At 41.0% G+C, this 14,868-nt stretch overlaps 1 protein-coding gene across 1 annotated transcript in view; it reads left to right on the top strand.

Annotated features, from left to right (window-relative positions):
* MACF1 (microtubule actin crosslinking factor 1) overlaps positions 1-14,868 on the top strand; it is a 422,428-nt gene that overhangs the window by 386,749 nt on the left and 20,811 nt on the right. The window contains exons 79-87 of the mRNA XM_044668040.1: positions 1,485-1,654; positions 3,802-3,961; positions 8,214-8,408; positions 8,917-9,045; positions 9,980-10,123; positions 10,636-10,824; positions 12,095-12,212; positions 12,863-13,026; positions 14,436-14,598. Coding sequence (XP_044523975.1) covers positions 1,485-1,654; positions 3,802-3,961; positions 8,214-8,408; positions 8,917-9,045; positions 9,980-10,123; positions 10,636-10,824; positions 12,095-12,212; positions 12,863-13,026; positions 14,436-14,598 — 1,432 coding nt within the window. The remainder of the gene's footprint in view (positions 1-1,484; positions 1,655-3,801; positions 3,962-8,213; positions 8,409-8,916; positions 9,046-9,979; positions 10,124-10,635; positions 10,825-12,094; positions 12,213-12,862; positions 13,027-14,435; positions 14,599-14,868) is intronic.

The raw sequence follows: 14,868 nt of genomic DNA, 5'->3' as shown, positions 1-14,868 counted from the left end.
TGATTTCTTGATTCTATGATTACAAGGAATAAGTCACCAGTGTATATATGAGTTGGTCTTCATCTTGTGCTGCCCTAGACAACAACAAAAGGCAGCTAGATGACTTAGTGAATGAAGCACCAGGCTTGGGGTCGAAAGGTTCTGGGTTCTAATCTACCCTCAGACACTCCCTACCTGCATGACCCCGGGCAAGTCACTTAACTTCCATTGCTCAGTTCTTACCACTCTTCTGCCTTGGAACTGATACTTAGTATTGATTCTAAGTTGGGGGTGAGCAAGGAGGCTGTGGATAGCAAATTTTAAGTGTATTTGAGGGGGTACATTTTGTCTCAACACAACAAATGCCTCCCTAACTAATTCCCTAGATAATTTTCTCTAGGAATAGTTAAATAGTTAAGCACTGCCTAGGAATAGTTAAGCAAGATTGCCTAGTGATGTGCTTATGACTAGTGGTGCAGCCCACACTCCAGTGTTGTAGTTCCCTGATCAGGAGAAAGACTTTAAACTTCACTAGGGTAGGGCCAGCATGTGCCCTGACTACTTCTGCCTTGCCATATTGTCTACATTGACTTCATTGTTGTGACTGTGGTATCTTTTGGACTCTGCTTTCTTGACTGCTGCAAGCAGCTTTGAAAAGTTCCCTCACTACAAAGTCGACAGAAGGCACTGTCATTTTCATGCTTTGTCCATTGATGTGGCAGAAAACTCTGTCTGTCTGTGCCTTTCTTACTGTAAAGATGGGATTGACTCTCCCTTTGCCTACTTTTAAATTTAATCAACCAAAAGTAAGATACCCCTACTTAACATTATGTAGGGTAGGTTCACAAACCACTTACTAAAGTGGGTAACACCTCCAGAAGTGACTGACTGCCCCCCTGGGCAGTGTTAAACAAATTTAAAGACTGCAATTGGTCCCCATAAAGTGGAGGAAGGGACAGGAAGGGACCTAAAAAAAGGTCTTTAAAAAGGGCCTAAACTTCCTGTGAGGAAGCTTTTTTGAGGTCTTTGAGCTTTTGATGGATCTTGGACTGGGACTGCAATATGGAGCTATGACTTGGGTGAGTGAAAAGCTGACTCCTTTCTGGAGAGATTAGTTTCCGGAGAGGCCTCCTGTCTTGGAGGAGGCCGCTTGGGTGGGAACCCTTATCCCTTGTTATATTCATCACCAGGCCCTCTGGCTAAGGGCTAATTAGCCCTGCCTGGGTTGACCCAGGGGCCAGAGTGAGTATTTATAGTGTGTTAGCTTAGATATCTTATTCTACCCTCTTTCACATTTCCCTGCTTTCATTCTTCCTCTCTTTTTGTAAATAAATCTGCTAAAAAGTCATTCTGACTTGAGCTGTATTATTTTTAAATCAGCAACCACATTCTCAAGTCCAACCATAAATTTAATTCCTACATTTCTTTTTCTAAGCCATTCTAATCTTAAAATCTAAGATTTCTGATCTAAAATAGCCTTTTTCTTTTCTGCTTGAAAATCACAGGAATTTCAGAAAACACTTGGTGGCAAACAGCCTGTGTATGATACTACCATTCGGACTGGTCGAGCCCTGAAAGAAAAGACCTCACTTCCCGATGATGCTCAGAAACTTGACAACTGCCTGGGGGAAGTCAGAGATAAATGGGACACCGTGTGCGGCAAGTCTGTGGAACGGTAAGCATAGAAATGGGCCTCTAGGTCTGTGCCTAATGTTGGTTTTCAAAGAAAATATCCCTAAAAATAGCATTAGGGCCCATCTCTTTACTCTCTGTAGCACTTTGACCCATTGCCCATCTTCATTAAGGTTTAGATAAGTCTGCCTTAGGCTTGCGATTCTGCCATGAATTCTGTGATAACCTAAAAAGAATTCAGTTGTCCCAGGGGGTATTGTAAAATAGCCACCACACAGTTAGATTTTATTGTCTCATTTGAAGTTAAACTTCATGCCCCTCCGCACTTTGAGGAGAGTGGGGGAAACTCTTCCACATAAGTTAGCAGTCACTGTTTTTAGCTGTTTTGCATTATTACAGAAGCAGTGTGGCCTAATGGAGTGGAATGAGAGCTGACCTAGGAACCAAGAAGATTTGGGTTCCAGGTCTCCCTCTAACATTAGCTGCCTGTATGACCCTGGGCAAGTCACTTGGTGCCATAGGCCATACAGACACATAACAGCACTCCCAAGTATGGCCTAAGCCACTTAAAACATAATTGGGAAGGGCAGCTGGGCAGCTCAGTGGAGTGAGAGTCAGGCCTAGAGACAGGAGGTCCTAGGTTCAAACCCGGCCTCAGCCACTTCCCAGCTGTGTGACCCTGGGCAAGTCACTTGACCCCCATTGCCCACCCTTACCAATCCTCCACCTATGACACAATACACCGAAGTACAAGGGTTTAAAAAAAAAAAAAAGAAAGAAAACATAATTGGGGAAAAGCTAATAAAATAAATAAAAATAGCCTAGAATGTAGACAATGGAAATATGTAGTTTTCTAAGTCAATGTGTGCCTCATGGGATTCCTTATGTTGGCCCCTATGTTGGTCTGAATTTGATACCACTGTGCCAAGCAACACTCTTGAGCCTGTAGGTTTCAGAGAAGATGCTGATCTATGTGAGTAGAAAGAGGTTCTTCATGAAGGAATTCCCTGAACTAGTGAAACGGTTTACTCCCCTGCCTGTCCCATTATTTCAGAAAATAGAAATAATAAAAAGTGACTGCTGCAGATTTAGTGCTTTTATAGCGTGTTTGGCTAGAGCAGCAATTAAGCTGTCTTAGAGCTTACTTTAAGGACATAAAATTGGTGTTGTATTTTTCTCCTATAAGTGAAGAATGCAACCTCTCCAGACAAAAAGCAAATGGCTTTTTGAGCTATTGTAACCAAAAAATTTCATCTCCTTATGCCACCCTTTAGTGAGGGTTTTCAAGCTGACCCGGGCCCCTCCTCAAATGATAGAGCCAATACTCTAAGCCGTGACAGCTCAATTAGGGCCTGTTGGAGCTTGCGCTTGCTTCTCTGGCATAGCCTGTAAGAACCCAGGCCCACCTCTGTGCTTCCATTTTGTGGAGATTCCAGTCCCCTTTACCCAAATAGCTAGATAACCCTTGTTCACACATTCCAGTATTTCTAATAGGTGGTTGGGGCTATTTCTTTAGAACTATCCCTTTCAGGACTTAATTCTGACAAATACAGTGGAGTCTACCACAATTCCAAAGGACTTATGTAAAATGCTCTCTACCTCCAGACAGAAATGATAGTCTCAGAGTATAGATTAAAACATTTTTTCCCTTACTTTATTTTTCTTGCCTTTTTTTTTTTTAACCTGGCTAACATAGAAATATGTTTTGCAGGTCTTCATATAGTGGAGGGAGAGAAAATTCTCAATAGGTGGAGGGAGAGAAAATTTAGAACTCACATTTTTTTAAGAGAACAATCCCCTTTCAGAATGAATTACAAAAGGGAGCTCTGCCATTCTTTTTTTTTTAATTTAAACATTTATTAATAATCAATTTTAACATGGTTACATGATTCATGCTCCTACTTTCCCCTTCTCCCCCCTTCTCCCCCCACCCATGGCCGACGCACATTTCCACTGGTTTTGTCATGTGTCCTTGATCAAGACCTATTTCCAAATTGTTGGTGGTTGCATTGGTGTGGTAGTTTCGAGTCCACATCCCCAATCATGTCCACCCCGACCCCATGCGTTCAAGCAGTTGCTTTTCTTATATGTTTCCTCTCCTGCAGTTCTTCCTCTGAATGTAGGTAGCATTCTTTACCATAAATCCCTCAGGAGCTCTGCCATTCTAAAGCTCTGACATGTACTTTGTAGGCAGCATAAGCTAGAAGAGGCCCTCCTCTTCTCAGGCCAATTCATGGATGCACTGCAGGCCTTGGTTGACTGGCTATACAAGGTGGAACCCCAGCTGGCCGAAGACCAGCCTGTCCATGGTGATCTCGACCTGGTCATGAACCTCATGGATGCTCACAAGGTAGGAAGAAATAGCCCATGCTGCATGACAGGCACTCTGATCTTTCCCATACCTCTCCTGCCCATTTTCCTTATTGGAATGAAACATCTCCAACCAGGAGAGCTTCACCCTATTCAGATCCAGATAATGCTCTGATCCCAAGCTTTAGACTATTTGCCTTCTGAATTTGCTGAAGAGGTAATAGCAGTGTTTCTCCTCTTTCTTCTGTTGATATTTTTATGATGTACTAACTCAAACCACTGCTGCTATTCTGGATTTTTCTAATATGGTTCTTTGTTTCTGTCAGGATTTCTAGCTATGTAAACTTTACTTAGACAATCCATTTTATGCCCTATATCTATAGCCCTTTGACTTGATAAGATTAAGTCACAGAATGAACCAAAATACTGATGTAAGAACTCAGAGGACTGAGACACTTAAAGGAATCCCATCTCTAGAAACAACCAGGAAGGAGGAGGATATGAGTTTTTTTTCCTTCAGTGAAGGAAACAACTTTTCTGTCTTACAAGCCTGTTTTTAAAATATATTCATCAATGCTCCATATTCTTTCAGAGGCCATACCCACTGACTAGAATACACTTCCTCCTTACCTCTATCTCCTAGTGTCTAAACTTCCTTCAGAGCACTACCTAGCTACCACCTCTTCCCTGTTAATATTAAAAATGATAAAGGCTTGTATAAATATATAAATTAGTATTTTAATTAAAGCCATGTTGATAGATAAAATCATTAGACCACGCGCTTGTAAGCATTCAAAACTGCCGCCGCCTCCATTCTGTCTCCTGTTTCCTGGCCATGGCCTAATCGCAAAAGAGACCACTCCCTCCTAACCCACGAGATTTAAGCTCTCCCCTGTGTCAAGACATAGGAGACGGAAATCAGTTGGACCATGTTGGATCACGGGAAATGTAGTTTTATACATTTCCCAAATTACTTTTTACAATTCCCCGTGAGGTCCGGCAAAAAAAAAGGTTAGTCCTTTTTTCTTCGCTGGACCTGTAAAAATAGCAACTTCTAAATTTTTCAGGAATTTTGGGGATAAAAGAAATAGATGAACAAATGGTTAAAATTAGACGCATTGACAAAAAACCAATTTGGGGGGCTGTCCCCCACTGGCACAACAGTGTACAATTAAAACAATACATACAACTCAATTTCAACTCCCCATAGTTCAATCAACTGCACCCCAAAGTTCAATTTTTGGTCTTCATGGTACAGTGAAGGCTTTTCAGACATCTTCATGGTGTCTTCACCAAAACAAATTCGTCATCTGGATTCTGGGGAGATGGCAAGATCCTTATCCTGAAATTATTCTCAAAAGAATTTAAACCTTACATTATAGATTACAAAACATACATTTTCTTCTAAGATTTTTATATAATTCCCCGTGAAATTACTCCTAAAAGAGTTAAATAAATATACATATATTTTTACATTATTGAATTTTAAAAAACTTAACAGATATCCCCGTGAGGTAATTCTTAAACATACCTTTTCTTCTGAAAAAGGGTACCTCAGGTCAGCTGAGGATGACAAAATACAAAGAATAGAATTCAAGAAAAAAGATGAAAAATTAACTTGTGAAATGAAATGTAAAATGTGCAAAATCCAGGGAAAATAAACTTAGACCTTTGAATGAAGGTCTAATTAAAGTGAATTCCGCAGTGTGCAATTACCCATCCAGGGCCAGGACTTAAGGAAAATGTCTCTCTCTGATCTGACTTATCATCAGCTTTTAGGGAAGTGAGCCAAATAAATACCCAATCTTAGGTGCTTTCTAGGAATCTAAGTCGAGGGGACCCACGTCCTCTAAAGTTTTAGAAAAGACTGGGACTCCAGGACTCAAACCCCAACTTCAAGCCCTAATGTATTGGCATAGAACTGCTATTTCCAAGCAGATTTTAGTCAGTCAAGTCTCTGACCATGTGCTTTCTTTAGCACTATTAATGGCTTTTATATTCCCTTCTGGAATCAGAGAGGCATTTAAATCACAGTCCTATAGGCTCAGGTATTTGCTGTAGAATTAGAAAAAGGATAAATAATGATTATATATGTACTTCCAGTACAAGATGATAAAAAGGGAAAAATCAATTGCTCTCATTAAAAAAAATGTTTTAAAAATCAAAAATATATATATATAGCTTAGAACTAGAAGGGTTATTACCCAAAAATGAGGCTTTCTGTGAGAGAAAGTGGGTTTTACAAAATAGCAGATTCACAATGCACATTCAAATAGAGTACCATTATTTCCAATAGCACATTTTAAAACAATAAACAGTGATGTTTAAAATCATATACTTGTTACAACTTTTAACCCTTGGCAAATGCTGTTATTGCTTCCATAGAAAAATGTGATATTTAAAAAAGAAACCTTCTGGTATAATCATCCTCAGATAAGAATATACAGGAGCTCCTTGGCTTCCTGTTTTAAAAAAAATCCTGGATAGGAATGCTTCTACCCATTTAAGGCAATAATTCTTATAATAAAATATATAAAAGCTTTATCCTTTAAGACAACAATTCTTAAGGATTTAAAGTAAAAGTTAAAAAGATCTCTTGTAAAATTACAAGGTAATATTCAAAGCATGGAAACTTTCAAGGTTCTTTGCAATTACCAAGACAGAGTAAATTTTAAAGACATGTGCTCTATAAGATGTTCATAGGTGGTACATATAACCGCATTGTTTTTGATACAGTAAGCTTTAAGTAAAATAGGAAATATAATAACATCATAAGCAGTAACTTCATTAGCCTAAAATGATTCAGTGCAACAGGAAAATCAACGAAATAAGCAAGATTAATTTACAAAACTAATTAACAATATACAGTAAGATGCAGTCTTTTTAAAAACAGAATTAAAGCTCATTCAGTTCCGAGGTTTTAAAAGTTCACCCCTGATTTCAATTTAAGGTTCTTTTGATTGAGTTCTGCTGAGTTTAAGGTTTTTTTTTTTCTTCTAAAAGTTCAAAGTTCTTCCCCTGAGTTCAGTTTTTTAATCACAAGAAAGTCTGAATAGGCCGTTCAGCCGATTAAGGGTAAACGCTAGTTGCTAGGTCCACGTGGTGTCGTCCACATGGCTCGGGGTTAGTGGAAAAAAGCTCAGGAAAACTACCCATGTGTAGAGTCTGTGTGGGTTGTTGCCTAATTAGGTCTTTAGAGAAACACGTGGAAGGCTAGAAATAGGGAGAAAGGGGAATATACCCAAATGGTTTGCGTCAGAGCTGAAGCAGTCTCTGGAGGTCTCGATCTCAGCAAAGGCGGCAGGTCATCGCTGTTGGGGCTCGGGGTTCTGGAGTGGAATTAGCAGGATCAGCAGCACCAGAGGCAAGAAAAGCCTCCCAGGAAAGTCACAGGGACTGGAACGATGGCAGGCTTGCGGTCGGGAAGCGGTAGGAATGGAGTCAGGAGATCAGCAGCAAGATGAAACTGGCTGGGCTCTCTGGCGTTTTAGCATCCGCAAGGGTCACCAGGCCCGGGGCATTGAGCAAAATAATTCGCAGCCCAGCGGCAATTAAAACCATTGTCTCTCTTCCCCATAAAACAGCCTCTAGGCTGGGGAAAATCGGGAGAGGACTGGGCAAGGAAAAAAGTCGCTTCTGAGACTCTGGGTCCCAGAGCAACATGGCTTCTTCTTAGGCTATCTAGAAAATTGAGAGTTCGAATTTCGACCTTCTGGTTCGCCAAATTGTTAATATTAAAAATGATAAAGGCTTGTATAAATATATAAATTAGTATTTTAATTAAAGCCATGTTGATAGATAAAATCATTAGACCACGCGCTTGTAAGCATTCAAAACTGCCGCCGCCTCCATTCTGTCTCCTGTTTCCTGGCCATGGCCTAATCACAAAAGAGACCACTCCCTCCTAACCCACGAGATTTAAGCTCTCCCCTGTGTCAAGACGTAGGAGACGGAAATCAGTTGGACCATGTTGGATCACGGGAAATGTAGTTTTATACATTTCCCAAATTACTTTTTACATCCCTGATTGATTCTCCATTTGTTAGTATTCTCTTCCTCATGAAGTTACTTTGTAGTGTGTATATTTAGTATTTGCATATATATTATATACTGCTACTTTTTTGTCTTTGTGTCCCCAGCCACTAGTCAAATTGACTTTATACTGCATGACAGCCTTAGTTTCTGAAATACCAGAATCTTCATGGAGCCCAAGTTGGTGATCTATATGACCTATGTATCCTTCCAGGCTTCTAGTGTGGTGGAGGCTATTGAGCACCCCTTTCCCTTTGCAGGTTTTCCAGAAAGAGCTGGGAAAGCGCACAGGGACTGTACAGGTCCTGAAGCGGTCAGGACGAGAGCTGATTGAGAACAGCCGAGATGACACTACGTGGGTGCGGGTCCAGCTACAGGAGCTAAGTACCCGCTGGGATACTGTGTGCAAGCTTTCCGTGTCCAAGCAAACCCGGCTGGAACACGCCCTGAAGCAGGTGTGAGAAGACTGCCCATATCTTGTGGGAGTGGGCATGAGCATGACTTGCTTCTGAGTAGAACAAAAGTCAGAAATTCATATTCTGAATGTTCTCATCAGGCACTTGCCCTTTTCTAAATTAGAGAAACAGATAAATGCTACAGGGCTAGAACTTGACCATTCGTATTAGAGGACCCCCAAATGAAGAGGTGTTATTTCTATTACTTATAAAGCCCACTGAGTGATTATAGGTTATCAACAGAGATGAAGTGACTTTCTTGCAGTCCTATAGATAGTGTATGCAAAGGCAGAATTTGCTCCCAGAACCTCTCGTTCCAATTCTTAACTCTTTTCACTGGACCATGCTACCTCTCCGTACTTCCACTTGCCCAGTATAGGTTAAAAAAAAAAACCCCCAATAACAACAGTATGAGGCCTGGGCTCCTTTCCCTGCTGTGTACCCCAGGTCACAGACTCTTGAGTTGCTTTAAAAGTCTCATTCATTCACCTGTCCTTGTTTTTTCTAGGCAGAAGAATTTCGAAATGCAGTCCACATGTTGTTGGAGTGGCTTTCTGAAGCTGAGCAGACCCTCCGCTTTCGGGGAGCACTTCCTGATGATACAGAAGCCTTGCAGTCCCTCATTGATGTACACAAGGTAAGGCACTGTGGGGTAAAGTTTTTAAGGACATGCCGATGGGGGCTACCCACCCTACACCCAGAGATCGAAAGACTCTTTACTCAGAAGCATCATATCCTGTACATGAAATGGATGAGGCCCAGTTTGACTAATCCCAGACTCGTCTAGTGGGAATGAGAGCTGACCATTCTACAAGAGATGACTGGCAATGATTCAGCTTCCCTGAACTATCTCTAAACAGTTTCTTGTTCCTTTTTATAATCTCTTATTGCCCTTTGCAGAGAGTGAGGCTAATTATTCCTGGGGGGGGAAAGGGGAGGTCCTAGCCTTTATAAGTTACTTGCCTCTTCTGGTCTCCCAGGAGCTGCTTACTAGCCTGAAGGATAGTATGATGCCAAGTATTTTAAGCTGGTGTGTCTAAGGAGGACAACTGTTAATTCCCACTTTGGCTTTCCCGTTATTTTATGTTGTCCATATGAATGTTTTAAGTATGGCTGGACCTTAGAGTTTGTTTGCTTTTTTTTTCTTAGAAGCTGCCATATTTTGTAGTTCATTATGTGTTATTTGTGCCTGAAACTACTCTTTGCCAAAGATTATAAGTTTTAGAAATCTAAAAATTAAAAAACCAAGGTGGAAAAAGGGACAATTAAATCAGCACAGCTTGAGAAACTGAAAGGGGCCTCTTTTGCCTATGGTGACTCCCAGACCTCTGTCCCCAACTCAGAGAAAGGCCCTATTTAGGTGCAAAGAACTCTAGTGTTTCCCTCCACTTCTACACTTATGGGTCTGGGCAAACAAAGACTGAAGCTGCCACAGAATATTTTAAGTTTCTGAATAACTGTAAAAGTAAAAGAAAATGGACTACAAGTTTTCCCCCTTCTAAATATGATCACTGTGGCTGCTAGCAGTCACCAAGAAAATACATACATTAACTCATGGAACATCTATTTAGGAATTCATGAAGAAAGTGGAGGAGAAGAGAGTGGATGTGAATGCTGCCGTGGCAATGGGAGAAGATATCCTGGCAGTGTGCCACCCAGATTGTGTCACCACCATCAAACACTGGATCACCATTATCCGTGCACGATTTGAGGAGGTGAACTCCTAGTTCTTAGGGAAAGGGAGAGCCCAGTGGCATAGAAAGCATCCTGACTCTGGAAAAGATGCTCTTCCTGGTTCTTACTGTGGCCCCTTCAACAGGGACTCAACAAAGGCATCTTCTCTTGTTAGCCAACACCTCCATTTCCTTGATAATACACCCCAATCTACAAAAGGAGAAGTATAAGCAAGCTTCCACTAAGCAGGCCTTATTCCTCTGCATGGGGAGGCCATGAGTGATGCTGCTGATGTTGCCTTCTGTTCCTCTTCCTGAGCAAAGGCGTTATGGTGTAGAAGACCTAGTCAGTGTCTCCAAGACCTTGAGCAGGTCACTTGGCTTCCAGCCTTTGAGACTGTAGAACACAGGGCATGGCTTAAAGGGATCTATCTGGAAGATAAAGACTTATTATGTCTGCCACCTCTTGTCTTTTCCTTTCTCACTCTGTCCCTCTGACTCCCTCTTCCCCTCTCCTTATGGCCCCCACCCCAACTCTCTTGTTCTCTCTCCAGGTTCTGACATGGGCAAAACAACACCAGCAGCGTCTCGAAGCAGCCCTTTCAGAACTCGTTGCAAATGCTGAACTCTTGGAAGAACTTTTAGCTTGGATTCAGTGGGCTGAGACGACACTTATCCAGAGAGATCAAGAACCAACCCCACAAAATATTGACCGAGTCAAATCCCTCATCACTGAGCATCAGGTACTGGGGCCATTCACTCACTGTCTTAAAGTGTTTTTCCTTGCTTACTTGATCAGAGAATTATTCATTGATACTACTTTTGATTGGCAGCTTATCTCTCTACTTTTGGTAAACATGGTTCATGGAAGTACCACCAAGTGAGCCTAGTGAAACCCCACAGAAATATGTGCATGCAAGGCCAGGGCCACATGATTCAGGCTCTTTCACTTTGCCTAGGCTCCATCACTGCTCTTCCTGTCATTTCCTACCACATTGCCCAGAACAGCTATTCCAAACAACTTCCATTCTCCTCAGTTCGCACATATACTCTGTCTCTGTCTCTTTTTCCCTTCCTTCCTTCCTTTCTTCCTTCCTTCCTTCCTCCCTCCCTCCCTTCAACCCTCCCTCCTTCCCTCTCTCCACTCTCAGCTTTTCTTATAGATTGAGGTCTTGAGATGTGAGCCTCAGTCCTCAAAAAAATGTATTTTCTAAAGAGACAAGATGGTTCCAACAAAGCTTTCCTCTGTACCTTTTGGTTTCATTCATACAACAAATATTTACAGAATGCCCACTTTATGCAAAACCATTTGATAGACATTAAGAAGTATACTAAGATGACAGTGATATGTCCTGCAGAAGAAATTAGAATGGGGCACGCATGTGCACTACACACACACACACACACATTTTTTTTTTAAACCCTTACCTTCCGTCTTGGAGTCAGTACTGAGTATTGGCTCCAAGGCAGAAGAGTGGTAAGGGTAGGCAATGGGGGTCAAGTGACTTGCCCAGGGTCACACAGCTGGGAAGTGTCCTGAGGCAAGATTTGAACATAGAACCTCCCGTCTCTAGGCCTGGCTCTCAATCCACTGAGCTACCCAGCTGCCCCCTATATATATAAAATTTGAGCTTCACAACCCTTTAAGGTAAGTGAAGCAAAATTATACCCATTTTACAGAGGAATAATAGGTGATTTGCCTATGGTCCCATGGCTAGTGTCAGATTCAGTATTCAAACCCAGATCTTCCTTTTTCTAAGCCTAGCCACCATCCATTATACCTCATTGCATCTAGTGATTGACGATATGTTTATTGGCATTAAATGCAATTAGTGATGATCATGAACACAAAATACCTAGGCAGCATCCTTTGGAAATATACTTGTAGTTAATGTAGTCAGCCAGGCCCTCTTAATGTCTCTCTCAGTTTGATGTTTGTAAGCAAGAAACAGCTGGATCCCATCTAGACCTGGGAATATAATAGTGGGTTTTCTTGTTCTTTGTTCTTAACAGGCCTTTATGGAAGAGATGACTCGTAAACAGCCTGATGTAGACCGTGTTACAAAGACATATAAGAGGAAGGCTATAGAACCAACTCATGCACCTTTCATTGAAAAATCTCGCAGTAACCGTATGTTCATAGCTTCTTGTATTCTTCAAATGACTAAAATCTGCTTCCTGCTTTTAAAAAAAGTGCTCTTTTGCTGAGAAGCCTAGTTTTTTCATTTTTGAAAGTACTAAGCTTCCTCTGGTCTCCCTTTTTAAAAATATGTCTGACCAGTATAAGGGCAAATAATATTTCTAATTCACTTCCTTAAGTTAAAATGTCATTCGGAGAATAGATGAGTAAATTTTTTTCTGTAGCCTGAAGTCTTATCCTCTAATAAGTCCTGCTGAATTGTCTACATTCCATGTACATTGATTTAATTCTAGGACATATCAGCATCTATTTAAATCCATTATTTGGATTGATATTTTCTTATGGCCAAAGAAGTGGATCATAACTTTGATAGACTAAAATAGGAAAAGAGAAATCCTGGGGATCTGGAGGAAGAACAGATGCCATTGTCTGAATAAGATAGCTTCTGCATTTAAAGATTTTTTTTATCCTGTAACTCCTTGCTTTTATTATTATTATTACTAATAATAATAATAATCAGGACTCTTTATAATGTGCTTCTAAATTATTTCTGTTCCAGTAAATGTCTGTCTGTCTGTCTTTCTTGGCTTACAAAAATCCCATTTGTCCTCAATACCCCATGTGGTAATTTTTCTTTTTAGGGAAGTCTTTGGGCCAGGCTGCTCCTCCTCCTATGCCACTCCTTTCCCAATCTGAAGCAAAAAACCCCCGGATCCACCAGCTATCAGCCCGCTGGCAGCAGGTCTGGCTCCTGGCCCTAGAACGACAGCGGAAACTGAATGACATGCTGGATAGATTGGAAGAGGTAATGCTCTTGGGATATGGGAAAAAGTTGTCTAAAAGGACAACTTTACTGAACCATTGTCCATGGAAAATGGGCTTTTCCACTAATCCAAGAGACTTTGTATTGTCTTACCCAAACCTCCTTGTAACCAAAGATTTGTGAGGCAGCTAGATGAATTAAAGGTTTCAGAATAGAGCACAGTGTATTGATCCCTATGAGAATGAAGCCTGTAACCTTGACTGCTTTGGCACTAAGTGCTAATTAAGAATCAGGAAAATAAAGGGGAAAGAGGATGTGATTGAGAAGTGTCTAGATTGACACTTGTGGATCACAGAGGTGACTTCTGTGACTGAGTAGCTGATGAATCCTCATTAAAGCTAGGGAAATAGACCTTTTTTGAGGTATCATCACACACACTGTAGAACCCTAGCAGTAAGTACTCTTCATTCTTTGTAAGAAACTGATAATCTTTTTTGTTTGTTTTGTTTATGCATAACAAAGCAGCTCTGCCCAGAAGTGAGTGGTTTTTTTGTTTTGTTTTCTGTTTTTTTGTTTGATTTTTTTGTATTGTTTCTTTTCCCCCACTGTAGGTCAGTTGAGCTTTTAGCATAATATGTTTTCCTTTGTTCTTTCCAACTTTGAAAGTGTTTGGAAGTTTGGAAAACCATGGGGTGGAGGATGGAATTGCTCTTTGTTTGTTGGTTCAAGCACTATGGGCATTTTGAGTTAAAACAGTCAAAATGTTTGAGAACTGCCCTGCATCCTGCATAGGCTTGCCATTTCCCACAGTCTCAGGACCAAAAAACCAAAGTTTCATTGGCAATTTGTTTCTGTTAGTGCCATTTCAAAACAACATGCTTGAGTGCCATTTTGGGCTTCTCATGCTTCAGCCCCAGAGAACAACCTCAGACATCCTGTGGGGATGATTTGGAGAAGGTTGGAGAATGCAGCCCACATTGCTTTGGATCCTTCTGTTTGGGTGGATCCCAATAGGATCCATGCTGACCCAAATAGCTGGAGATTTATTGAGGGCAACCTTTCTGAAATAAAGTCCTCCTATTCCTTAATGTCTGAAAAGGTGCTGCTCACTCAAAGCCTAGAGCAAAAGCCAAGCGTCCTCTGCCTGTTTTATTTTGATGCCCATAGGCTGCATTTCCTCTCTGGCAGTTGTTTAGTTATGGCTTTTGTCCTGCTACTCTACTACACCACAGCTTGTATGAGTAACTGTGGCTTTAAGCAGAGTAGCAAAGTCATGCCTTTCAAAATTTGGTCATATCCAACTATAAACTTTGGTGGCCCCTTCTCTCCCACACCCCAGGAAGGCCTGCATGGCTTTACTGAATGTCTGAAAAGCTGCAGTCTGCTTGGGGGCAAGTTTTCCCTGTAACCAAACTCTCAAGTCATATTGATTCCTAGTCATGTTTTTCCAGTTGAAGGAATTTGCAAACTTCGACTTTGATGTCTGGAGAAAGAAGTATATGCGCTGGATGAATCACAAAAAGTCCCGGGTGATGGATTTCTTCCGACGTATCGATAAAGATCAAGATGGAAAAATTACCCGGCAAGAGTTCATTGATGGAATTCTAGCATCTAGTGAGTCTTCACAACTCTAAAACAAACCTGTGAATGTTTTTCCCACTTGCTTCAAACAAGCAAAATGTTGGCTTAGTACCATTCTTTCTTGAAGAAAAAACTTAGACAAAGGAAGGAAATGATTTGAGAACCAAAAATATTTGTAATGTTGGAGGTCAGGAACTTATGGTATTCCACCAAAAGCAAAAGCATTATGAAGTAGTATAAGAAAGCTCACTTCATAAAAATAGGGATTCAAAGTTAAATGTTTTAAAATAACATTGTTTTGTA

Source organism: Gracilinanus agilis, chromosome 3 (genome assembly GCF_016433145.1).
Source record: "Gracilinanus agilis isolate LMUSP501 chromosome 3, AgileGrace, whole genome shotgun sequence".
Taxonomy (NCBI): Eukaryota; Metazoa; Chordata; class Mammalia; order Didelphimorphia; family Didelphidae; genus Gracilinanus; species Gracilinanus agilis.
This window is presented reverse-complemented; position numbering and strand designations above follow the sequence as displayed.